General features: G+C 38.4%; 1 protein-coding gene across 1 annotated transcript in view; it reads left to right on the top strand.

Annotated features, from left to right (window-relative positions):
* The window catches only part of CUNH10orf67 (chromosome unknown C10orf67 homolog), a 92,954-nt gene that overhangs the window by 32,863 nt on the left and 33,443 nt on the right, over positions 1 to 26,648 (top strand). Inside the window, exons 6-10 of the mRNA XM_053654763.1 lie at positions 5,310 to 5,457; positions 6,592 to 6,650; positions 13,231 to 13,296; positions 21,042 to 21,104; positions 21,768 to 21,944. Of these exons, the coding sequence (XP_053510738.1) occupies positions 5,310 to 5,457; positions 6,592 to 6,650; positions 13,231 to 13,296; positions 21,042 to 21,104; positions 21,768 to 21,944 (513 nt within the window). The remainder of the gene's footprint in view (positions 1 to 5,309; positions 5,458 to 6,591; positions 6,651 to 13,230; positions 13,297 to 21,041; positions 21,105 to 21,767; positions 21,945 to 26,648) is intronic.

The raw sequence follows: 26,648 nt of genomic DNA, 5'->3' as shown, positions 1-26,648 counted from the left end.
GACATTTCACCAAAAACACTCTCTACAAGACGTGATGGGTGAGCAGGCACATTGTCATGAGGAAGCCGCCAATCACCAGTTGCCCACAGCTGTGGCCTTCTGAATCATCCAAATAGTTTCCACAGAGAAATGTTCAAGCTTAACACAAAATATGATGCAGATTCATTGCTCTACTTGCTCAGTCATTTTGAATGTGATGGTAACACTGTACGCATGCTCACTCAAAAGCATCTACTACCCCCACCGACTAGTACAGTGAAGTTGTCATTGTTTCACACATGCACACTCCATTTCACTCTCCTTGGCTGCCAGGTTACACTGATGTCTTGCAAACCGTTCTCATTGTATTAACAATGGCTTGACTTTTCCTAGACAGGCCTTGTATATACACATAAATATTGACACATGCATAAAAATGAGAGATGTTATAAATCAAATTAACACTAAGAAAAAAACTTGTGGGTTGCTGGTCCTTTCAAGAGCAATCTACAGTTTATGTAAACTTTGAAGTTAGAAGAAACAAGGAATTGAATATGTACCATTCTAAAGGACTTTGTTTACCAACTGCTGAAGCAGCATTTGCTTAGTTTAATTTATTTGAATTATTTATGTTCTAAAAAAATTGAGCATCTTCTAAAGCAACATAGTATTAAGTATTATTAACATAAATCTTGTAAAATTGAGTACCGAGTCTTTTTCCATGTTCTGATTGCCTTGTGAGAGAAGGCATATCCAGTTTTTTCATTTACTTTTTTAAACATTTTCCTGTGTCTATATTTATTCTTAGTTTTGGGGGAAAATAATTTAATATAAAAGGCTAAAAAACTACCTTAGTTTCAGCTGTTGTGTCTTGGCCAAAGAAATGCAGCATAAATTGGTGAAGCCATTTTAATTTGTCTATTTTCCAGTTGTGAACTGGAAAGTGAATCCTTCCTGGCCAAGAAAGAGTGATGAGAAGGATACCTGTTGTACTGGATGTGAACTGCTCTAAGTTCTCTGAAGAAAGATAAGCCTATAAATTCTAGTTATCATTTATGAGGCACTACATAAGTTTTTATGACCATCTGGTTTACATTCTGTGAAATGCACTGAATAGGCCTCTGGATTGTCGATCATGTCCCAATTCAGTAACAGAGCTCATTACACTAAAACATGAGGTCTTACTTGGAATGTTTACCTTCCTCAGTGTCTCAGCCAGTTAAGTGGTCTGTCTGGATGTCCTGGATAAGGATGGGTGGTGGCTTTGTGAAGAAGAAAGGAGGGCATCCAGGAGACCCTGCATATTCCACTGTACTTTGCCCCCAGGGAGGCCACATCAGTTTTTCTGTTAACCTTTTAAGATTGGAGGAAAGTGACTTGCATATTAACTGGGTCTATACATTTCTCCCAGCTCCTTAGGACCACAACTAAAACATACGGCCTCAGTCTCCCACCTTAATCGAGGACAGTGTATGGCACCAGTACTGTGTGCGTTCCAGGAACACGGACTAAATGCCACAAAAGCAGATCATGTATTATAGAAAATAAATCTCTGGGAAAATACCTTTTTTGAATCCTCTAAAAACAAGCTTTCCTAAAACCCCATGCCACTTAAGTTCTAGATGATATACTGGCTTTTTATTTAAAATTTCATTTTATACACCTGCTCCCTCTAGTGGGATAAAAAAGTGTGAGACGTCAAGTATCTGAAATTAGATTTGGAAAACAGAATACAGAGAAACAATTAGAAAAGTTTCAAAGTAGCAGTGGGAATAACTTGAGGGGAAAAAGTTGAAACCACCAGACTGTATAAACAATAGGGGAACACTGTAATATGTTCTTACTGATAGTCAAACCTCTTAAGTAGCTTTACAGTTAATAAGTAGTCCTAGTATTTCTCCAAGGCTGTTTTTTAATAGAAATCTGACAAGAATGTGAAAGTTTAATAAACAGCTAGTTTAAGTTATATTTATAACAATTGAAATCAGAAAAGGAAGCTCCTCCAGTTGCAGAAGCCTCCTCTCCCCAGGTCAGGCATCCTTAATGTTGAGTTTTCCTGAGAGCATCTTTATTTGAGGACTGAGCTTCTTTTCAGGATTAGTTCTATAGGAAACTGTTGTGACTTAACTGCATGCCACTGTAGTTATCAGGCTGTCATGCCGTTTGTTAATAAGAACTGCCAAAACAGGCTAACGTGTCAGACTCTTGCCAGTGTGTGTGTGCATGTGCAAATGTATTTTAATTGCAGTTGTTGAAGTTGTTCTTTTGAAAGGCATTTCCTTTCTTTCTTACCCCCACACATATGAGCTGTGCAACCGTCACTCGTGCACCCTCCCAACAGGTGAACGTAACAGTTTGTTGTTGACAGTTTTGAAAGAGAACTGTCATTCAAGACTGGCAGCTCTGCAGGGCTTCACTGTCCCAGCATGCCACTTTCCTGGTTGTCACTCATTGGGAAAGCACCTGCTCTGCTCTGTGACTGCCATGCAGCCTGGGCATGCATCCGAACCCTACGCCACCCCCAGCACCAAATTGAGATGTCCAAGTAGCATACATGGAGCCTGAAGAATTGAGACACCACTGTGGCGAAAGGAGGACTGCTGAGAAGGCACAAGCAGTGCTCTCAACAGTACTTCGCAGACTTGATTGTGCATGTGGATTGTCTGCAGCAATTGTTAAGGCACAGCTACTGATAGTGGAGCTGGGCTGGAGCTAAGATTCTGCATTTCCAATAAGCTCCCAGGTGATTCTTTGGCTCTTCAGTCTGTGGACCACATTTTGAGTAGCAAAGCCCTTGAGTATGCCAGTTTTCAGAAACAACTCTTTCAAGGACAGTTTGGCATTCAAACACCTGGCAATAGTGAATCTGCACACCTTGTGGCTTTTCACAAGAGAAACAGTGCCTAAACCACTACCTGAAGTCCTAGTTTTCATGTGATAGAAAAACTTTAAATTGGCAAGTTCCTTTATCAAAGTAAGATTAATTACAGGATGTTCATGGGTCACACACAATTTCTCATTGATTGCAATGTGGTTTTAAATTAGCTACATTTAGTTCACCTTTTAGTGATCTTCCCAACCTTGGTTTATTAATGTAGTATATTTTAAAGAAGTCTCATGATTTAAGTAAGCTAAAACTACTGGTGTGGGCAGATGGTAGAAAGAACACCATCACAAAACCTGCCACTCAGTGTAACAGATGACCGTAGCAGCCCAGAACTATCCTTTTGTTCATTTTGCTAATGAGTGTCCTCATTGCTGTGGGACTCTGCATAGTTAATTACTTGCAGTTCCTACCGCGGACAGATGGTGGAGACAGAGCTAAAGGTTAACCTCATAAGAACAGGAGCTCTGGATGGCAACGTGGAGAAAAAAGTCTTTGCGTTAAATGTGCTTTCCTTGTTTCCAGTTTTTATACCAGATTTTTAGAAAATGAATTTAGGCATTAGCTGCTACTAGTTAAAATTTTACACTTCACCTGATTAATTCAAATAGTTCTTGTTTAGTTTATGGTAATGGGTGCTCATGCAATCCACTGTGGATGTTCAAATTCTGCCACTCTTAGGAAATGTATGTGTAAGCCTACTAAGTCAGATATTGTTTGTCTGTTACTTAAAATCCTTCTTAGTTTGTAAATACATTCTGTGATAATCTCAAATTTAACCATATGGGACAAGAAATTAGTGACTGGGTTCCCCCTCTAAGAAGAAAACAGTGCTGTTTATTACTATTAGATTTTTTAACTAGGAATGAAGTGAGCTCAAGTAATTTAAGTGAAATGGTAACTCAAACTTGTGAAAACTTGGAACTAGGCTTAGTAGAAAATTAACAACATTATTTTAAATATTAACTCTGATATAACTACATTAGTAAGTTGTTAGTTTTTAAAGGAACAACAAACTCACTTGTTATTACATTTTGTAATGTAATGCAAAAGATTGTAGCCATTTATTTTTCTTTTAAACCATTATGATTACAGAGAAAAATATTTTAATAATTTACTTTCAACTATCTCTGAAGTTAAACAAACATACGATTCCGAAAGGAAAGCAGCCTATTGGGAGGAACGATTTTATTTTTGAGGGGAAAATTATTCTCATGTATTTGCAACCATGGCATTGCTAATAAAAAGAGGATGTTATAATTCATCTAAAGATTACTTTACAGTTCAAAAGTATTTCCAGTGTCTATCAATTTTGAAACAAGACATGTAGAACCTTCTATCTCTTTTAGCCTAATATAATCATTTTAAACATACTTTTTAATATTTTGAAAAGGCGTAATCAGTCTAATATTTTACCACAATGAAACATAAAGTCTGCAACCGCTTCCCCAACCCATTACATCTTAATTTTAAAAATAATGTGTGGCAGTAAAATGTCGACAGTCATAGCAAGCATATTCAGATGTTTTCATTAGCTTTGAAACAGACAAGAAGAAGAAGAAAAGAAGAGTAGCTGTCCCAATACGCTTCCAGTGCATAAGAAAAAGCCTCTCCCATAATGGACATGGCAAGATTTAAACAAAAGACTCACATAATAAAAATGTAAATGAGTTTGCTTTACTAAAACTATAACTTTAAAGTCTTTTGTTGTAAGTTATCCTGAAACCTTCTTACAAGGTAATCGCTGTTTGCACAGAGATTTAAACCGAAGTCTTCAATAGCATTAAACGCCTGCACAGCCCCAGTGTGACAGGCATGCAAAGCCATGTTAATGTTCAGAATATGAATTGCCTCTGGGTGGCTCCTCCACCCAGCAGAAAACCAGACTGTGTGGATATCCGTGTGCCTGACGGACTCCATGCGGCTCCCAGCCTGAAAACGTCACCACTTTGACATGTGATGTGCTCCTCATGACACTGGCGGCGCTGACACTGGGAAATGCCACAAAGGCAACAAGCCCCCCTCCTTAACCGTGCACTTTGCTACCCCCTGGTGCTGCCCGTCCATGGTCTCCCCAGCCTGCCTAGTTACGGCGGACAGCACTTCAGACACACACAGGAGGAAGTGTGGGTGGAGTGGCCCAGCTGCCTCCCCGGGCACAGCCCCCGTAATGAATTGACCTGAATGATGAGGGCGCACAAACAGTATGATATGCATTATTCCTGTCAATAAAATGTCCCCATGTGCTGTGGTCTTTGTACAGAATGTACTGCAGTCTTTCTTCCAGCAAGCTCTATTTAATCCCCTTCCTTTTTACTATTCATATTATAAGTGTGTAATAGAATTCAGAAAATTATATGATAGCTCTTCTGTGTCTGATTGTCTTAGGTTGCATATTTAAATCCTTGGCTCCCTGCTTAGAAATACGAAATTCCCCATCTTTCAGGACTCTTTGACCTCAGAGAGCAGCTTTGAAAAATCAACTCCAGAAAAGGAAAATTTAGAGTTGAAAGTGGAAAATGAGAGACTGCTTCAAGTCATTTCAGTACTCGAAGAAGAAATCCAACTCAGTCTACAAGAAAATTCAGCATTAGGTAACATTTTAAAGAAAGTGTATACAATGGTCACTTATAAAACTCATAGCTGTGTTCATCTTTTTCCAAACATACATTTGTCTGGTTATTTACATTTAAAAGATCAGTTTGATAGCCCTTCTTGATTTCATTTAAAATGGCATTCTTTGCTTGGAACAGAGAATATATTTTATATGTAAATATTATAATTGTACTTCTCAGCCATGTGATTTTAACTCAGGAAATTTTTTTAAATTTTATTTTCAAGCCAACCATTGACCTTTGAAAAAATTGTGCTTATCAATGCTTTATTGACCTTAGAAATATTATACACAGATAGAAACATTTGCCAATTTCTATTTTATAGGCTTAATTATGTAAAATTGGTAATATTTAAATACCTATAAATACATATCAGGGTATGCTTTGTGGAGAAACTGAGTTAGCCTTTCAGGAAAATGTGCTTTGACTTACTACTTAATTATCTTCAATTTTGATAGGTTTTTAGTACAAATTTTCATTCATATACCTGTGACCTCCCCTTTTTTACATGCCATAAACATTGGTCAAAGTTGCATTTTAGTCACCAAAGTTAGATTGCTTGAAGTATTTTTCACTTACTGTTATCTTTGATTTTATGTTAATTATATAATGTTGCCCTTAATCTGCAGTATGAAAAACAATGAGTAAGCAAGGCAAAAGTCACAAAATATTGACAAGATCATCTATATCACAATATCTCTTGAATATACAACTATACTGTGCCAGAGTAGTTTTGCTTCTCTTTTGATGTGGCATAACAGTGCTTTTTTAGGTTTGAGGAGTCCTGACTGAGTCAGAAACTGCCACCTGCTGAAACACTTTGTATAGGCTATGAAGAACAGCTAAGTATCCCTTGAAGGTATTGATGAAAAGCTTTCAGCCCTCTGCCACACTTGTATCTTGAACTTAGTTCTTAGTCTCTATCTGACCAGCCGTCTAAACAGCAGGAAGAAGGCTTTGAATGTCAAGGGCAGTTGTGAAGGTCACAATCCTGCTAGGACTTGCGCCCACCAAGCCTGCCCATGATGTACAGCCTGCCCGGAAGCAGGCAGTCTGAATACAGGGCATAAGCTTGTAATTTCATGGTTGGTCTCTCTCTCCTTTTGTTTATAGAAGATGAAATTATAAGTCTGAAAGAGAAGGCAGAGAAGGATAATAAAACCATTCGAACGGTACTGTAACTTTTTTACATTGATGAATGACTCTTTTACATTGAAATACCAGCCCAGTTGGTGAAATAACGTGTGTCTCTCTTGTCCTGTGATGTAAAGTCAATTTCTGTATTTAATGTCTCTTCTTATTTGGGTAGGGTCTCTAGTTACAACTAAGGACTCCATCTTGATATTGACTTAATGCACAGATACATCTTTTATTTGATATAACTGAGTGTCCACCTTGTTGATTGTGAGGAATCGAAAAGTTACATAACACAGGAAGGACAAAGATGTATTTATGGAAAAATTACATTGTTGAGCGTGATCAGTGTAGTCTCAGGGCAGCTGTTGGTTTACCTTCATTTTTCTGTATATGAACGATCTGGACTTAACGTTATTTAGGAAATTTGTATTTAGTACAGGGAATTCTTTTGGCGTGCAGAATCAAGATTTCCTAGTGCATTCAGAGCAGCAGAACCCAGCACTTCCTGCCCTGCATGCACAGGTCAGGTGCTCCTGCTTTGTGCTTTCTTAAGTCAATGTATCACCGCTGTCCAGCTTTCAAAACACTTTTCTATGGGGGTCAGTCTTCCCTGCCCAATCGGAAGCCCCACGAGGGCAGAGACTGCGCCCTCTCAGTTACTGGGACAGTCCCACTGCTGAGCGCAGCGTGTGGCATCCTTCAAAATACTCTTGCACTCATTCGTAGAATGAGACTGTATTTAGAATCCATAAAATTTCCAGAATTTTAAATGAAAAAGTGAATTTTCATGTATGGAAATACATGAAATTTTTATTTATTTACATTACATACATTAATTTGTATTTATTCTAACTAAACATACATGCTTTCTACAAACCAAATAAAGTATCAGGTTTTAATTAAAAATTAATCAAATTAGATAAAATTAAGCACTCAGTTCTTCAGTCACACTGGCTACATTTCCAGAGCTCAGTCACCATGTGGGCCTAAGTTTCAGTTCAGATTTCAACTTTAACTAGGTTATTCTTATGTTTTAGGTAAAATCATTATCAAGAACTATATTTTAAAGACATGGTTATCCTGATGGGCCAGTTGAGGGGATGTTTTCTATGATAACTGAATCTCTCACAGAGTTTCACAAAGCCATTTATTTCCCTTTCCTGTACTGTGTGCCCCCCCCCCCCCCCCCCCCCTGCCCCCTGCCCCCCTGCTCCCCTCCCCCCCCACCCCTTGCCCCCTTGTAGCCATGACAGTGCAAGTCCCACTCTTACAGAGATCATAGGGTCTGTGAACAGATAGACACCTTCAACCTTTTTGGCATCAAACTCTGAGGTTAAAAATAAAATCTCAGCTTTCGAGTTTCACTTAAGAACCTATAAGGAAACCATTTCAGTTCCTTTCAATGTTTCTAAAGCTATTCAGTCTATCTGTCACTGGTAGAGGTGAGGTGTGCAAGCTTTCTCTTCTCTGTGAGGAATATAAGAAATTAAAGTTAAAAAAAACAACACCTCACCTTTTAGCCGCCCATTAGGCAGAAACATACCCTGGGAGTGGCCGCTTATGCCTGTGTGAGCTTCAATATTTCAGTTAATATGGCCTCAGCTTTCCAGGTCTGCACTGCCCAGTGGCAGGCACTGGCCCCATGCGGCTACTCAGCACTTCAACTGTGTCTAGTGTGACTCAGAAACTAACTTTTTAATTCTATTTCATTTCAATTTTTTGAAATTGAAATATAAAAACTGATACTTTTTTCAGTTATTGGAAAGTCTTTATGTCTGTTTTGAATAACTTTGGTATGTGAATGTACTTTTTCATCTGTAAATATTATTAATTTTATGAACTTACAGTGTGGATAGAATGCAAAATATGTGTGAGTGCTTTGTCAACTGGAAAGCACATCAAGAGTTGAGCAAATGAGAGCTGGTATTTACTGGTTTACTTTCAACCTCCTTCACTAAATCAGTTCATTTATCAAGTGCCTTTTAGTGTCATGCATTACTGCTAAGATAATATATACAAGATATATGCATTTTATATAAATAGTATATTTTATGCACACACAGACAGTCCTACTGTGGAAGAAATCAGGTCTAGAGGGAGATATTAAACTAGAGGGCAGTGTGATAAGGACTATAATAAAAGTGCACACAGAGAAGAGATGCCTAGCTTTACCTGGAAGGTTCTATGAAGGGTTCACAAAGAGTTCCATGCTTACCTCACGCTCTTACTCGAGCTGATTTTTCCAAGTAGGTAAGAGCTGGGTACGAGTGTGAATACATAAGCCATGAGATATGTTTGTGGACCTGTTTGTGATTTGGTATGGCTAGAGTGTGAGGCAAGAATCTGGTGAGACCACGTGCTGAGTATTTGTGTTAGAAAGGGGGGAACCTGGGGTATGGGGAAGAGCTAAGCAGGTAATAGAAGAATGGAAAGGGCAGCTCAGAAGACTGAATAAGTCACATGTTCCCTTTTTTAGCTGTAGATGTAATTAAAAGCAAGTTGAAAATGGGACTGAACTTAGGAAGGCTGACCTCCTGCCATCTTTGTGGGCTAACATGGGGTTCAGTAGCTCTTTTGTTTTAATTCCAATACTCTAATAACAGCTGGATCTCTATTCCAGCTTGGTCACAATAAGAATTTCTTTCTGGGAGGCAGACAGAGCAGCAGCCAGTGATGGCAGCCCAAGGTGTGGTCTGAGTCAGATGCAGGCAGCAGACAATGCCACAGTGGGGCACTCCCAGCCTGGGGTGGGAGGGACCAGGGAGTGTGGCGGAAGGACACTGAGCTAACTCCCGAAGAGAGGTCAGAGCTCCTGGGAAAGGATGAGAAGGAGGTGGGAAGGGTAAGAAGCATGCAGAAGGGAAGTAAGTGCATGTGATTTGCAGCAGCTGAAGGGTATGTGAGAATAAGCGGTGTTGAGAAGCAGGGCACGTGGCAGAAAATTATTATTCATTCCAAGAGGTTTTGAATGACCTACTGAGGGCACTGGGGAGCCCTGAACATCGAGGCAGGATTCTATTTGTATTTCCTGAAGAAAACAAATGGGAGGGAGGAAAATCTGGAGCCAGAGAAACCAGTTAAGAGGTTACTTGGATAAACCATGGAAACTATAAAGTCCTAAAACAGAATGAGGACAATGATGTTAGGGATGATGAGGAGGGATACACTCCAGAGATGATTAAGCAGCAAGGGCTGTGGTTGTTGATAAGGCTGGAGGCCTGAGAGATTAAGGAGAGAGAGAAGTCAAGGCTGGATAGCATTCAGATGAAATGAGAACAGGGTGGTAGAGCAGGGGGAGAAGCAGGAGAAGGCATTTCAGAAGCCATCAGGAAAAGAATCTCAAAAAGCAAGGAAATACTCACAGATGTCAAATGTTGCCTACAGGCCAGGTGTGCTAAAGGCCAAAAAGGGAAAATTGGACAATTTAGCTTTGGTACAAAAATGACCCTGGTCATATGAATGAGAGTCATTTTACTGGGATGGTGGAAGCAGCTGAGGGGTGGGGTGCAGTGAGCACGGACACTCTAGAAATTCAGCTGTGGATGGCCAGGGAGAGGTGGGGAGCAGTTGGAGGGTGAAATGGGATTGAAGGTGTATTTTTAAAGTGGGTCAATGGAAAGAAGAATGAGGGTAAAAGAACAACAGAGAGAGGACAATATGGATGAGAGATCTAAGAAGGCAGGCAGGGTTGGGGCTAATGGCCTTGGTGTTTGCTGGTAATTGACCCGCACTGGAAGCTTGGTGACACTTCTTTCCAGACCAAGCTGTGATGGCTGCACACAAAATCTTTCCTTTCCTTCCACCCTTCTCATTGTTTTATTTCCTGTAAATCTGCTGTCAGCTTTCCACATCTTCCACCACACTCCTCACCCCACTTCAGAGGCTCTCATCTAGCCGGTCCCCAGTGTTCTCCAGCCCTGGTCGGGGAACCCCCTGTGCTACTGGAGACAACTCCATCCTTGTCTTTTGGTGACATTGCAAACATACGGAGTTTCTGAGTTGCAAACAACTCAGAGTAGCTGGGCACTCCCTCTTATAGCACTTCACGTGGATCTAATTAGTACCCCTTTTTACTGCCCACTACAGCTCGCCAGCCTTCCCTGATTTTCTCAACTCCAGTACCCCATTCCTCTGCACTCCTCCCTGATTCACAGAGGACATGATGGACACTGGATATTTTTTCTCCTTGGTAATTTCTTACTCTGTCACTTAGTTTACCTTTACTCCTTGTCATCAGAAGAGGGGACATTCTTCTTTGCCCTGACTTCTCCTTCCACCTGTTTGCCTGACTCCATCTCTTCCTTATTTTCTTCTGGGACCTTTCTTCATCAGCCTTTTTCTCTCTGGTGCCTTTCAAAGCCATTGCCCTTCACTGTTCTTCAAATACCATTTATAAGAAAACCAGCCCGCTTTTCACCCTCCACTGCTAGTTTTTCCTGTTGATCAGGTCATAGTGAGATTCTGATTGCCCTTAATCATTTCCAACCTTTTTCCTTCTGGAATTTTCTGTTGTGCATGACAGAACCATGCCCCACGTCACAGGTGCCCTCTACAACAATGCTTACTTCTGATCTTTCTCATACTTTCTCCATCCCTTCCAAAGCAACATCTGTCAGTGGCTTCCTCTCCTCCATCTTCCACTGAAATACTAGTCTTGAGGATTCTGTTAACCCTTGGTCTTTTTTTCTGGCTGACTTCAGATTCTTGCATTACTGACACATCTGCTTACCAATGACTTCTAAACCTTTCTGTCCTGCTTCAGGTTTTCCCTAAACACCACCTCCTTAATTTGAACTCTGTCCTCATCCTCACTTTGAATGTCACTTGCACTGGAAAGACTTCTTTAAAGGTGCCCATCAATCCCCTATGGTAATTAGGGACCCCTCTGTTCTCCCACATTCTTGGGACTATTAGCTCCCTGCAAGTCAGGAACTATGTCTTGTTGTTCGTTTATATTCTAATTAGCCCTCAAAAATATTTGCAGAAAAATGTCAAAACTTGAACTCATCACCCCTCAAATCTAGACTCTGCCTTGATCCTCATTTGAATTAATGACATTGCCATCCATTCAGGGGACCAGATGACAAATCTAGAGTCCTTCTCTATTCTCTCTTTCCTATCTCATGTCTAATTGGTAACTAGGGCTATAGACTTTCCTTCCAACATTTGTCTCAAATCTCCTTTCTCTGCAACAGCATTGCACAGATTTGGTTGAGGTCCTCATCATTTCCACAGTCTTCATTTTTTGTCTCCATTCTCTGTCCTTTTCAAACCTAGCTTCCACACTGCCTCCATGGTTATCTATACCCTACTCTAATGTGCTGAAACCTTCAGTGGTTTTCCACCACCTTCAGTGTAAAACCAGGCCACCCCAAAAGTATACTCAGTGATTTTTAAATGTCAGGAACAACTAAACACTTTTATATTTGCTATCTCAAATTCTTTCCACAATAACTCTTTATCGTCCTAATTTTACAGAAGAGAAAACTAAAGCTTGAAAGCATAGAATTAACTTACCCACACAGCTAGTGAGGGGCAGAACTATGATTTGAACCAGAATCATTGCGTCGTTCTGCCTTTCTATCCTGTCCTGAGCACCGCACCCCATGATATTAGTTCGCTGTCCTTCTCCCATCATTTCCTGCCATTTCCATGTGGAAGCACCATGGGCCTCAGAACACCAAAGGGTTCCAAATTCCTCCATTACCCCAGGCTTGTCTGTTTGCACCGCTGTTTTGTTGGCTATTTTCTCCACCTTCTTCCTTCTCCGACTTGGAAAATTTTTCTTGTTGAAAAATAAGTCTTCTACTTATTTTTCAAGACCCTTGTCAATGACTACTTATGTGATGTTAACACCAGGAATGGCATATCTTATTATAATTATGGTTGCTAGTTATGTGGATTTTTATGCTTTTTCATGACCCAAAGATTTGATTTCGCATTTGTTCATATGTTTTCCAGTCATTTCACATTGTTCTCCTACCATACTGCCAATGCTGCCAGGGAAGGGATCTGCTCTAGTTCATTTTCAAACTTCCAAGCTGAACAAATGTTGGGCATCTAAAAGGCATTTCCTACATGTTCATTAAATTAACAAGTATAGGAATTAGTTGAATTGAATGGATGTCAACACCCAGGGCTGAATTTTATCGATGTGTATACCACACACAAATTTAAAATACTGAGGTGAGTCAGGAGCACAGTGGCCCTGTGGTCGATGGCTCAGGGCTGTTTTTAACTGCACAAAACATAGCTTGATGTGCATAGGAATATAGCACAGAAACCCCAAGTAAGAAATGGGTTCTATGAAGAGTAAATTGCTCTTTTTCACAAACTAGAACTTGCTTTATTATGTATTTATATCACATTTTGGAGGTGAGGTGAGGAAGGTTGTAAATAAATTGGCATTTTCTGTGTATATTTTGCTTATATGACAAAAATACAATAATTACATGGTAATATGTTACATGGCAATCTGTAAACATTTAATTTTTTCTTTAAAAATATCGGGATTCATTTTTCTCATATTCAGAATCAAAATATATTTCACTAAATTTTTTGAAGGGTAAATTCAGTTGTACTGTTTTTTAATCAAAATGTAATGTTCTATTTCAGTTATTTGATAGTAGAGACAAATTAAGGCTTGAGCTTGATGCTGAAAAATTATTAGTTCAAGAAATGGTAAGGCAATTTACATTATTTCCTAATAAATTAGAATTCAAGAATTTAATCATGAAAGTTTTATAAACTGTATTTGTAACTGTTTTGTGATCTATTCATTTTCACTTTATCAATAATCTAAGTGCATGCATAATTATAAACATTTAAAAATGATCACTCGAGTAGTATTATGATAAATATACTTACTATGTAGAAGAGTCTTATATAAATATTATTATAATTTAAAGCAGTGTACAAAACTTTTGAATTTCATTATGGAGAAGAAAAGAAGAAATATGAGAGCTCAATATTTTGAGGGATTTGCTATTTTTAGTTACAAATTGCCATAAGTGACAACAAAAACAGGACCCGTTAGATATTTTGGCATTCTGTGTTAGTCTCATAAGAAAACACTGCCTTTTTATGTTCTTTTAAGAGAACTTTCCAGACGGCTGGTCTTTTATTTTATCAGTTGACTGCCCACCCCCAGGCCCCCCCTACCCCACCCCCCACCCAGTTTATGGGGTTGTACTTTGGCTTTCAACTGATTAGGACTAGTATGTCTTTGTTACAGTAAACTGACTGTGTTTATTATAATCAAAAATAAAACACAGCTTGACTTGCGTTCTAAATGTGCTTGAAAAGAATATGATACTGTTTAGAAGAGAAAAGGTTGTTCATAGGAAATCAACACCACTTCAGATATTGAAACATTCCCCTTTTTACAGCTTGTCACACTTTGTGCCAAGTCATGACTGTTTTTCTAACTCTGTTTTGTTACTCTCGGCACCATGTGTTTTGGGTTCCTTGTCATAGAAATTAATGCAAAACAATGCTCCCGGAGTACAATAAAGCCTTCTATGAAACCAACTTGTGAATGCAGGCCAGGAAAAAAATGATGGTTAGCTAGTCACAGAAACCATGTGTTAACAAACATGTCATTTTGAGCCCTTTACTTTTAAATACCTGGCATATAAAAATCAGCTTCACTATTTGTGTATAACTTGGTGGATCTTTTCTGTCCCTCCCCACCCTCTTCTTTCCAAAGTCCAGGAGTTGCTTCTGAAAACAACTAAATGTGTTTGTTGTCATTAAACTGGAAAGTGTTATTCCAGAGGGTGAAACAAATGTTACGTTGTCAGTTTGTTAGTAGTGTTAGACAAGAAATTAAACTACTTAATTTGAAAGTTTGCGCCTATACTAGGAACAGACCCCATAGTTTTTTGACCACTTTTCCTCTTTATTTGAACTGTAAGCAGTTAACTGGTGCTATTCTATTTCCCACAGGGGAACCCACCACCTTTTATTTTGTTGTTTAGAAGTTTGTTGAACCCGCTTGTTGCCAAGCAGCAAGATCTTTCATTACAAACCTCACAACAACACAAGAACCTCAGTACCTCAGATCTAGTTTGGAGGGTCCGTGTTTTCAGTGGAGGGAGGGTGCTTATGACCAAGGTTTCCATGGCATATCTTTGGGCCCAGCAAGGTTACCATTTGGCACCCATTACCCGCCTCGAGATATTTTGCTATGCACTGGGAGGGGGGCTGGCTTTGTTGCTACTTGGACTTCCTTTGTTTCTTGCCGGAACTCTTTATTCCAGAAATGAAGATTTGTGATTGTGCCTAGATGGAGGAGTAGGAGAAAGTGGAGTAACTGGAGTCATTTTATAAAAATTAAAAACCTTTCTCACTGAAGGGTTTTTGTTGCATGCTTGCCTATATATTTTATTTTCTGGCCTATTAAAAGCCTAGTTTAAAAGTCATAGAGTTGGTAATAAAAAGGCATGATCAATAAGTATAGGTAAACAATAAAATATCCTTAGATTGGTTTTAATGGAAGCATGTAAAATAATTTTATATTTTCCTGTGATTCCTACTCTTAGTGGCATATGACATTATATTAATTTTAAGTGTATAACAAAATCAATATATGTATAAGTTGCAAAATGTTACCATGATAAGTTTAATTAATATCAATTGTCATGCATAGTTAACACTTTTTTGTTATAGCTATTAAGATTGATTTTCTGAACAACTTACAAATATATAATACATATTATTAACTATAGTCACCATACTGTACATTAGGGAGGATTTATTTGTTTTATAAGGGGAAGTTTGTACCTATCAACTACCTTTACCCAATTTGCCCCCTCCATCCCTTGCCTCTGGCAACCACCAATCTGCTCCTTGTTGGTGTCTGTGAGTTCTGGGTGCTTTTTGTTTGTTTGTTTGTTTGTTTCTTTGTTTGTTTTTTAAGATTTCACTGTAAGTAAGATGATAAGGGATTTGTCTTTCTCTGTCTTAGTTCACTTGGCATAATGCTTTTAAGGTTCATCCATGTTGTCACAATGGCAAAATTTCATTCTTTTTTATGGCTAGGTAATAGTCCATTGTATATATGTACCACATCACCTTTATCCATTTGTCTGTTGATGGTCACTTAGGTTGTTTACATGTCCTGGCTATTGAAACTAATACTGCAATGAACATGGGGTACATATATGTTTTCAAGTTAATGTTTTTTGATTCCTTTGGATAAATCCCCAGGAATGGAATTGCTGGGCTATATGGCAGTTCTGATGTTAAATTTATTGAGGAATCTCCATAGTGTTTTCCACAGTGGCTGCACAGGTTTATATTCCCACCAACAGTGCACAATGGTTCCCTTTTTTCCACATCCTTATCAACACTAGTTATCTGTTGTCTTCTTGGTGACAGCTATTTTAACAAGTGTGAGGAGACATCTCCTTGTGGTTTTGATTTGGGTTTCCCTGATGATTTGTGGCATTGAGAACCTGTTGGCCATTTTAATATCTTCTTTGAAAAAAATGCCTACTCATATCATCTGCCTATTTTATAACTGGATTATTTGCAGTTTTTGATATTGCATTGTATATTTCGGATATTAACTCTTTAGCAGATATATGATCTTCAAATATTTTCTCCTATTCTATAGGTGCTTTTTCATTTTGTTGATTGTTTCTTTTGCTGTGCAGAAGCTTTTTAGGTAAATGTAATCCCACTTGTTTATTTTTGCTTTTGTTGTACTTTGAGTAGCATATCAAAAAATTATTGCCAAGACACATGTTAAGAAGCTTTTCCCCTATGTTTTCTTCTAGGAGTTTTATGGTTTCTGGTCTGACATTTAAGTCTTTAATTCTTTAAATTTAATTTTGTAAGTGGTTTAAGGTAGAGGCTTAGTTACGTTCTTTTACTCACAAATATCTAATTTTCCCAGCACCATTTATTGAAGCATGTTTTCTCCACTGAGTATTCTTGGCTGCCTTGTCAAGTATTAGTTGACCACACATGTATGGGTTTATTTCCGAGCTCTTGATTCTGTTTGATTGGTCTATATGTCTGTTTTTATGCTAGCACCATTCTGGTTTGATTACTATGCTTTATAATATAGTTTGAAGACCAGAAACTACTATATAGTTTGTCATCAAGAAGTATAATACCTCCAGCTTTGTATTTTTTTCCTTTAGAATTGTTTTAGCTTTTGAGGGTCTATTGTGATTTTATATAAATTTTAGGACTGCTTTTACTACTTTAAAAACTGTCATTGAGCCCTGGCTGGTATAGCTCAGTGGATTGAGCATGGACCTGTGAAGCAAAAGGTCACTGGTTCGATTCCCAGTCAGGGCACATGCCTGGGTTGCAGGCCAGGTCCCCAGTAGGGGACACGTGAGAGGCAACCACACATTGATGTTTCTCTCCCACTCTTTCTCCTTCTCATCCCCTCTCTCTAAAAATAAATAAAAATTAAAAAAACCTGTCATTGAAATCCTAATAGAGATTCCATAGAATCTATAGATAGTTTTGAGTAGTATTGACATTTTAACAATATTAATTCTTCTAACCCATCAACGTGGGATATCCTTCCATTTGTTTGTGTTTTCTTTAATTTCTTTCATCAATGTCTTGTAGTTTTTATCGTAAAGATTATTCATCTCCTTGGTAAGATTTATTCCTAAATGAGTTACTGTTTTTGATGCTATTGTATATGAGCCCATTTAAAAAATTTTTTTTCAGATAATTAATTGTTAGTGTCTAGAAATGCCACTGATTTTTACACATAAATTTTATAGGCTGTACTTTGATTTATCTTGAAGCTAACAAAACAAGAGTCTCCTCATCAGGAAAATACTATAGCTGAACTCTTACATTAACTGACTTTTCATCTGTGTCATCCCATACACCTTATTTCTGGAAACAATTCAGACTCCAGTTACAAAGGAATTACAAAGATTGCTGTAGCTCCTCATTCTAGGGGCACAACACTGATTGTTACAATTGACTCTGAGTCCCAAAACTGGGCTCCTTGTTGCCTGAATCCCCCCTAAGCCATGCTTCAAGTCTTCCCAGGTTTATTACATGTAACAAGGTCACTAAGTATGAAAACTAACATTTTGGTAACCCAGAAATTTACTTTAAAAAATGTATGACTAAATTTCTGTGCCTGAAAACCATCATATATTTCTGGTGGGAACAGATAAACTCAAGACCCAAGGGGAGGACCTCTAGTAGTTATCCCATCTTCCACTGTGGTATGTTAGCTTTGGGGTTCAGATAACTTGTGTCTGAAGTTTCTGGTCAAGGTAGACTATATTCAAAAAGCCTCATCTGCACCTGGACCTGACTAAGATAATGAGATCCAAAATCCAGCTGATGCTATAATAGCATGAGATCTTTGGAGGCCACAAGGTCTCCAAACATAGGGTGAGGGTGGATATGTTTTGCACATTCTGTCTTTATCTTTAGTCTTGGGTAATGTCATTATGATGTGCCTTGCCGTGTGCTTCCTTGGGTTCAACTTCTTTGGGACTCTCTGAGCTTCCTGGACTTCTTGAAAGTCTATTTCCTTTGCCAGATTGGGGAACTTCTCCCTCATTATTTTTTCAAATAAGTTTTCAATTTCTTGCTCTTCCTCTTCTCCTTCTGGTACCCCTATGATTCAGATGTTGGAATGTTTAAAGTTGTCCTGGAGGTTCCTAAGCCTGTCCTCATTATTTTAAATTCTTGTTTCTTCATTCTGGTCTGGTTGAATGTTTATTTCTTCCTTCTGCTTCAAATAGTTTGAGTCTTGGTTTCCTTACCTTCACTATTGGCTCCCTGTACATTTTTTTATTTCACTTTGCATAGCCTTCACTTTTTCCTCTATTTTGTGACCATGCTCAACCACCTTTGTGGACATCCTGATCACCAGTGTTTTGAACTGTGCATCAGATAGGCTGGCTATCTCTTCATTGCTTAGTTGTATTTTTTCTGGAGCTTTGATCTGTTCTTTTATTTGGACCATATTTTTTTGTCTTAGCATGCCTGATACATAGTAAGGGGCAGAGCCTTAGGTATTTGCAAGGGTGGGGCAACCCTCTTTGCTGCATTGTAGTGCTGTATGTGGGGGTCCAAAAGGAAACAGTATTGCTTGCTCAGTTCTTGTTGAGCTTTCAGTCACTTCCCCTGCTACCCACAAGCAAATTGGGCCCTTCTGGTGCTGATCCCTTGGGTGGGTGGGCTTCTGTATGTTCTAGAACCCTGTGGGTCTCTTCAATGAACTCTCCTGTGAGGATGGGAGTTTCTCCCACTGCCACAACCCCTACAGATTTTTCAGTCAGAGGTTTTGAGGCTTTATTTCCCTGCACTAGAACCTTGGGTTGTGTGGTCTGTCTTGCTCCCCAGTTGTTTCTCCTGGTTTATCCACATGCAAATGTGGGACTGCCCAGTCTGCCAGCTGCCCCCTTGCCCACCCTGGTCCTCCAGTTGCTGCCTTGCTGTGAGTCCTCTCCATCCCTCCTACTGGTCTTCTTTAACTCCTTGCTTGTCAGACTTCCATACGGTTCAATTTTCTGTCAGTTCTGTTTGTTTTTTGTTTTTTAATTCATTGTTGTCCTTCTTTTGGTTGTGCAAGGAGGCAAAGTGTATCTCTCTATGCCTCCATCTCAGCTAGAAGTTCAGTTATTAAAATATTATTGACTATATTCCCTACGGTTACTTTGTTTTATTCTTTTGATCTCAGCCAAAATGTTGACACCTTAGGAGAGGTCTTTTCTGATCACTTCATCTAAATTAGTCAGTCCCATCTTTATCAGTTTTTCTTTATTGTTTATTTTGTTTATCACCATATATTTGACACCTAGGATAGTATCTGACATATGGTATGCACTCAATAAATACTTATGAGGGATGGTTTATTCAATATTTTTAGAAATTTCTTATAGAGGTATGGAGAAAGTTATTTTTAAACCATTATAATGGAGGTGAATTGGAACATTCCCCTTGAATTTAAACCCACTGAGATCACCTAAACATAGTCTTTAGTGAACATCAGTTACTGTCCTCCCAGATCCCAAGATTTCAGGAGACAAGAGTTGTGTTCTATTGAATTCTGATCTATCAGTAGAGAAGAGATGTTTTTGAAAGCACATTATAGCTGATGTTCAGACACAAATGAGATTAATGGTTATATTTATTTACCATCATTTTTGAATTTCACAAAAAGATTACCTGAGATTAATCACTGGCATTACTTAGAAATTTATATTATTAAAAATCTTAATATTATTGAAGCATACATTAATAATATATTTTTTGCCATTCATGACGAGATAAATGGACTTTGAGGAAATTATACAAAGTAAAGTAAGTCAGATAGAGGAAGATAGATACTATATGATCTCAATTTGTGTGGAATCTAAAGCAAAAACAGAAAAAAAAAAAAAAAAGAAGCCCTGCTTGGGCCGATGTGGTTGATTGGAGTGTGGACCTGTGACCAAAAGTTGTAGTTTTGATTCCCAGTCAGAACATATGCCTGGGTTGTGGATTCATGCCAGGTCTGGGTATGTGTGGGATGCAACTGATCAACGCTTTTCTCTTGTATTACTGTTTCTCTCTATCCCTTCCTTTTTTCCTTCCTCCCTCTCTAAAAGAAAAATGAAAAATGTCCTCATGTGAGGATTTAAAAAAATTCATAAATACAGAGAACAGATTGGTGGTTGCCAGAGGTGGGAGGTGAGTGTGGGTGAAATGGATGAAGGTTAGAGGCATGAACTTCCAGTTACAAGATAAATAATTCATGGGATTGTACAGCAAGATGACTATAGTTAATAATACTGTATTATAAATTTGAAAGTTGCTAAGAGAGTAGATGTTAAAAGTTCTCACAGACAAAAATTATAACTGTGTGGTGATGGATATTAACTAGACTTTTTGTGATGATCATTTTGCAATATATAGGAATATTGAATCATTATGTTGTATACCTAGAATTAATACAATGTTATATGTCAATTATATCTCACATTTAAAAAAATATATTGATAAAATGTGTTTTATTCCTGGAAGTTATAATAGACTTCATTACATTATTGACATTTGACTACTAAATTATCTGAATTTTCTCCTAAAAAATCTTATAAGGCCTGAATTTTATAGCTATTTTAGTAATATTTGAAACAAATTATCACCACATTAGCAAACAATGCATGTTTATAATTTCTATTATGCTTAAAGCCATAAACAAATGCTAATGACTTTAAATATTTACAATTTTGTCTATTCCTATTTACTTCTTTTAAATGCTTTTTTCTATGTACAAATTTATGTTCTAATTCATATTCAACATTTTAACTTATTTTCCCACAATGGTTTTGTTAGTCTAATGGTTTAAGATACTCTTTCATTATTATAGAAAGTTTTACAGAAAATTCTCTTTTTCATTCTTTGCAAATGATAACAAATTATATGGGCCTTTAATTTCACAGATCAATAAACATAATAAAGAAGAAATGGAGATGAGAAGAAAGCAAGAGAGCATAAGTGTCAAGGTTTGTATTTAAGTTCTTTTTCTCTTTTATTCTGTGCTTCTCTTGTTTTGGCATTGGGATTGAAGAATCTACATATGGCATATGGGATTTGCTATGTATAGCAAATGTCTGAGTTCTAAAGAGAAGATGCTTGACAGTGAGTTAAGAAGTGTGGATGAGAGACCAGGTGACTGATGTTGAGAGAAGTGAGAAGGAAAGAGTGAGTGTAAGGATCCAAGAAAGCAAGCCTGGAATAAGAAGAGTGAAAGGTATCATCCTCCTGTACTGATGCTCAGGCACAATGCCTTCTCCCCAGATTCCTGTCCCTTTCCTCCTAGCTTTTATTCCCTTCCCCCATCTTCTTACAAATAAGGGAGAAATTTCAAGCTACCACATCACCCCATTCCATTTTTCCAGGTGCTGCCAGAAAACGTTGATCTGATGGTATGTTTTTCTTTGTACATTAGCATCAATGGGAGGAGTGCGGGGTGTGGAAAGCCCAAATTGCAGATTAAATCAGGCCAGAGGGGGATTGTGGGACTGGGAACAGTAGCAGATCCAGGTCCTTTGGGACTGAAAACTTTAACCCTGCAATTCCAGCTCAGAACAAAGGAGGAAAAGAAAAAGACACAAATCTGAAGAATGAAGTGAGAATAACAAAGTTGATTCTTTTTTGTGTGCCAGAGTGCAAGATCAGCCGATGGAAAAAAGGCCACTTTACTGCCACAGTCCTCCGGAGCCAGGATTCCATCCAGGACAAGAACCATTTTGAGGCCACATTCCGTCTCCATTGGTTTAGTGCATGCTAAGACCAAAATAGTTAAGACTCCAGCAAAATCTTTAAAGCGAGAGCACCTTATGGTAAGAACTGCTCACATGGCCACACCCTACGACATCCTTATCTACACATGGGCCCTTGTTCTGTTAGCAATATTGCAACCACACATCATACCTCACATCCAGCATTAACAAGATCACCAGTCTCAAAACATTTGCTTCTCCCTACTCCTTGCACATATCTGGGCAGAAGGCTCTGGCTGCTCTTCTGTACACCAATACATCCTTGTCACTTACCCAAGAGAATGCCACTGCTAACCCCAGCTCAGTGATTTATTTAGCTTAGGCACTAAGCTATAGTAGATCTCTGTAAAATTAGCAGGATAGAAAAGCCATATTTCAACTACTTTCTAGGGCATATAATCTCTAACTCATTACTGCCCAATATCTACCAGAAGCTTACCAAAGTTTCCCTGAAGGACATGCAGCTAAACAGAATGTTTGCTTATAGTTTTCTAAATAAGACACCTGGATTGACTCATACTATTTAACCATGCATGTAAGAATTATCTACTATTGCTATCTCTATTCACCTTCATCCAAAATAATTAGAGTTGCTTTTGCTGGATCTGCAGTGGTACCGTTGATCTACATAAAGGGGATGTCAAGAAGTAGCTTGGTGATGCTCAATGCAACATGGCTTCTTATGTGGGCATTGCTGAGCCACTGCTCATGGCATTACACAATGCCTCTCCTTAGGATGGTCCTGTGGGGAACTTTCTTCTGCCCTTAGAGGAATAGTTGTATTTTCTCTGAGCAATTGATCTTTCCTGTTGACACTGTGAATTGTGTAACTAGTCAAGACTCCTTTTCCACATTTATTCTCAGAAAGGTTAGAAGCCAATGGGTGACTCATCTTGCCAACACGTAACACTTCATAGAGAGTCCCACCACCTGCACGTTTTGATTTCCTAGACTCAGTCTTATTTCTATATGTTCCCACGTTCTTCTTCTTCTACAGGGAACAGAATCTGCCTCCCTACCATTCAGAGCAGGGAGGAACAGAGCAGAACCATTCTCTTGTATCATGTTTGCTACAAATAAACACAGAAAGATCTAGGCCTCTCATGCCAACTTCCCAGGCAGATGGCTTACTGCTTGTACCCAGCAGAGGAGTGAGACAGCAGGTAGAGAGAGGACAGGGTATTATATTAGTGGAAGTCACTCCCCAGGAGTTGAGAAAAAGTATTGCCTTTTAAAAGCATTTCCATTTTGCAGAGAGTTAGAATTTATAGACCACTGGAAACCAGTGTAATTCCTCAGGAGGAGAAAGACATTTAGAGGGGAAGTTGGCACATGAACTGCCAGTGCTTGGGTTTTAGAAGTAAGATTTTTAGAATCCGGGTCTTGGGAAGTTTTTTTAAATTTTAAACTTAATTTATTTTTTCTCATTTTTTAATTGTTGTTCAATTTTTCCTCCGACTACTCCTCCCCTGCCCCAGCCATCCCCATTTCCCACCCTTAATCCTATCCTCCTTTGGTTTTCTCCATGTGTCTTTTATACGTGATCCTGTAAACCCTTCCCTCTTTACTCCTATTATCCCCTCCAACCTCCCCTCTGGTTACTGTCAGTTTGTTCTTAATTTCAATAACACACACACACACAGAACAACAAAACAAAAACAAATAAACAAACAGAAAAAGAACCTTGCCCCAGCAGTGCTGCCTGCTGAATGGGCCAGGAAACCAGCCATACTGGGTGAGGGACTCTAGTCCAAGCCTTGGATTAGTAAACCTATGATCAAGGCACCATCCTGCTCCAGAAGGCTCTGTCAGCTGCCAGAAATCAGGTCGAGTGCCAGGGTCCTGTGCTCCAAGGCTCTGCGATGAATGTGGGCTGCCCAGCTAAGTTGGCAACTGGGGTAGAGTGATGGGTCCTCCAAGCAGCAATGGGGAGCTGCCCCCATCCCTACAGCAAGCCCAGGGCTGTAACTAAATCCTACATTTCCAGTTTAGAAACTCCAGTGTCCTCAATTTACAGATTGAAATTGAGTTTCCAAAATCACAGCCACAAGGGGCAGAAATACTGCCTATTCTTACCCACAGAAAATGCACAGGAGAGACAAAGGCAGACACAATCTCTGAGTAGGTGACATTTCAATAGAATTTTCTCTTGGTGTAAGTTTTTCCTTCTCTTTGTAATGATGGTTATCTTGCTGTTTCCAAAACATAGCAGTACATTTTGTCAGCTGATAGACTCTGAAGTTAATGTATAACAATAAGTAAAAATTGGGTGAGGGAAGGGGAGAGATGACATAGCTGGTGTTTACATCTTTATATTAATTAACTTGATTTTACAGTGTAATGTAGTTTTCTAGTTCATCATTATTACTAGCATATATATTTCTGTTGTTAATAAAAATTCTGTATTATAAGGGCTCCCTTATAGCACCTTCCCCTGCAGTCTGTTTTCACTATAGATTAACTATATGTATATGCACTCTGGTCATAAGTTTCTATTTCTTTCTTTTAAATATTATTTTATTCTCAGGTAGCTGGACAGCTTAAAAATTACTTTTAAAAGTTTTATACTTCCTACGTGTAAATGTCCAAATGGAGAGCTTGCTGCAGGAACTTTTAAATCAGTCATTTAACTTATCCAATTAATCATACTCATTTTTTTTGAAATCTGTGTCAGTTGGTGGGAACAGCACACATGCTTCACTCGGTGGAGTACACAGTGATAAACTGAGTGTTTAGCCAGTCTGAAAAACGCGATATGAGCACTGCTGTCTGATTTCTATTTATGAACGATTTCACAACTTAAAATTTGTATTTGTACAGTGTTTTTGTGCAAAGTTTATTTTTTGATATCTGTAAAAGATTTCAAATACTAAGGTTTCACATATCAAGGTTAAATTGCATTTCCAGGTTTCCCCTACCCCAACCCCCCAACCAGGGTAATTTGTTAATTAAGGTCACACCCACTGAATGCTTCCCTGGAAGATTTCTGACCTTCCATGGGGTAACCGGTGTATGCTGATGGAACATATGGTGTGTGCTTAGGTCTGCAGAAAGCATCAGCACCCTTCTGTGTGGGAAATGGGACAAGGGACAAAGTGAATCATGTTCCCATTCTTAAATTTCATGTAATACAAAGCAATTTGTAAATTATACAAGATTTTAATAAAAACTCTAGAGCATTATTCTTTTCATTAAAGAATTGCTAGATGAAATATTTTTGCAATAGTTTTGCAATTATAACCATAGTCACCATACAAGCTAGTAAGTTTTGAAAAATTATTCTTACAGGTTATAGAATTATTATTATGGGTATATAGTATTATAGGCTAGGTAGGGAGAGAAGAATCTTTTCTTCTGGAACTTCCATTCCTCTCCTCTACAACCTATTTATTTGACTAAATTGCACATGAAGTTCAAAATAAATGCCATCCAGCAGGAAAATAATGTAATATGTTCATTGTTTTATTATTTTTTTCTTCTTTCCTCTTGGCTTGGTTTGATAATGTAGGCAGTTAATAGCTCTGCAGAGCATTGTGGAACGCCAGCATTTTGCTTGCTATTAATGTGGCCACAGGGTGAGGGGAGGGCACAGAAATACAGAGGTAGGACATCTGCGCATGTGCATAGTCTTTAGAGGCTGTCAAAGAATGTTTATTGTGTTTTGATAGATTATGTTGACACAAAAGAATTTCCTTTATACTGGATCTTTGTCTCATAATATGAATAGTTTAAAAATATACAGGTAATTGAAATCATATATTACAATTACTTGTTTTATTTTAAAATCAAAATTTTTGTTTACCATAAAAATGAGTTCATCTTTAGATTCTGCTCTCAGAGAACTGTAATTAAAAATTTGAATAATATCCTACTTAAAATTCAACTGAAAGATGGCTGTTTCTCCAGTATTTTATTCTGGTAGTTTTATGATAAATTGAACACTTTCAGTATATTTGGAACTGAAAATATTTTAGTGAAAATAATGTTTACTACTTGCATAAATGAACATTTTTATTTGCAAAACTACTCAGAGGCTTGTGCTTTGTCTCTTATTTATTTTGCCAGAAGATGATTATAATATTTTATCTGGAGAATTTATGATATTTCAGTATCATTTAACTTAAGGACCTAAGATAGTACCATGAAAATTAGGAAAAGATGAGTTTTAGATTGGTGTCAATTATTACTCTTCCCTAGACATCTTCAGTCATGGGAGCAGCTGCTAGGTCCTCACCACTTGTAATGTCACTGTGGTGGTAGCAGAAGAAATGTCATCCTTGACCTTCGGAAGCACACAAAGCAGCCATCTTACCCCTCACTGCATGGTGTTGCTTTATTGCATCTGCCAGGGTTTCAGCTGTGGGTTCTCTCCAGTTCCCATTAGGAGTTGAGGCCAGTCTTAACAGTGGGTCATTTGGCCAGAGTCCTGATACGGCCCAGCATGGGTCTTACCTGCAAGAAGACTAAACAATTTGATAGGTTGTCACTCATTCTAACTGCCATTATGGCAAATATTAATATGGCAGATATCCTGTTTCTGGGTGCTATGAGTTCTATTATATAGAACTACTTCACATTGATACTCAAGGCCAGAATTAAGTTCAAGGTAGCCACAATATTTCGACACTGGTATTGGACTGTTGGCTACCCTCTTTGGATCTAGCACTACCAGTTTGTAAGTTTCTCCAGCCCTGATTTCTTCAGGCCTGGAGTCTCCAGTTTGCAGCTTTATCCTCAAATCCTAAGGGTATGTTTCTGTAAGTT

The sequence above is a fragment of the Artibeus jamaicensis genome, unplaced genomic scaffold (genome assembly GCF_021234435.1).
Source record: "Artibeus jamaicensis isolate MK-2021 breed Jamaican fruit bat unplaced genomic scaffold, CSHL_Jam_final contig_867, whole genome shotgun sequence".
Classification (NCBI taxonomy): domain Eukaryota; kingdom Metazoa; phylum Chordata; class Mammalia; order Chiroptera; family Phyllostomidae; genus Artibeus; species Artibeus jamaicensis.
This window is presented reverse-complemented; position numbering and strand designations above follow the sequence as displayed.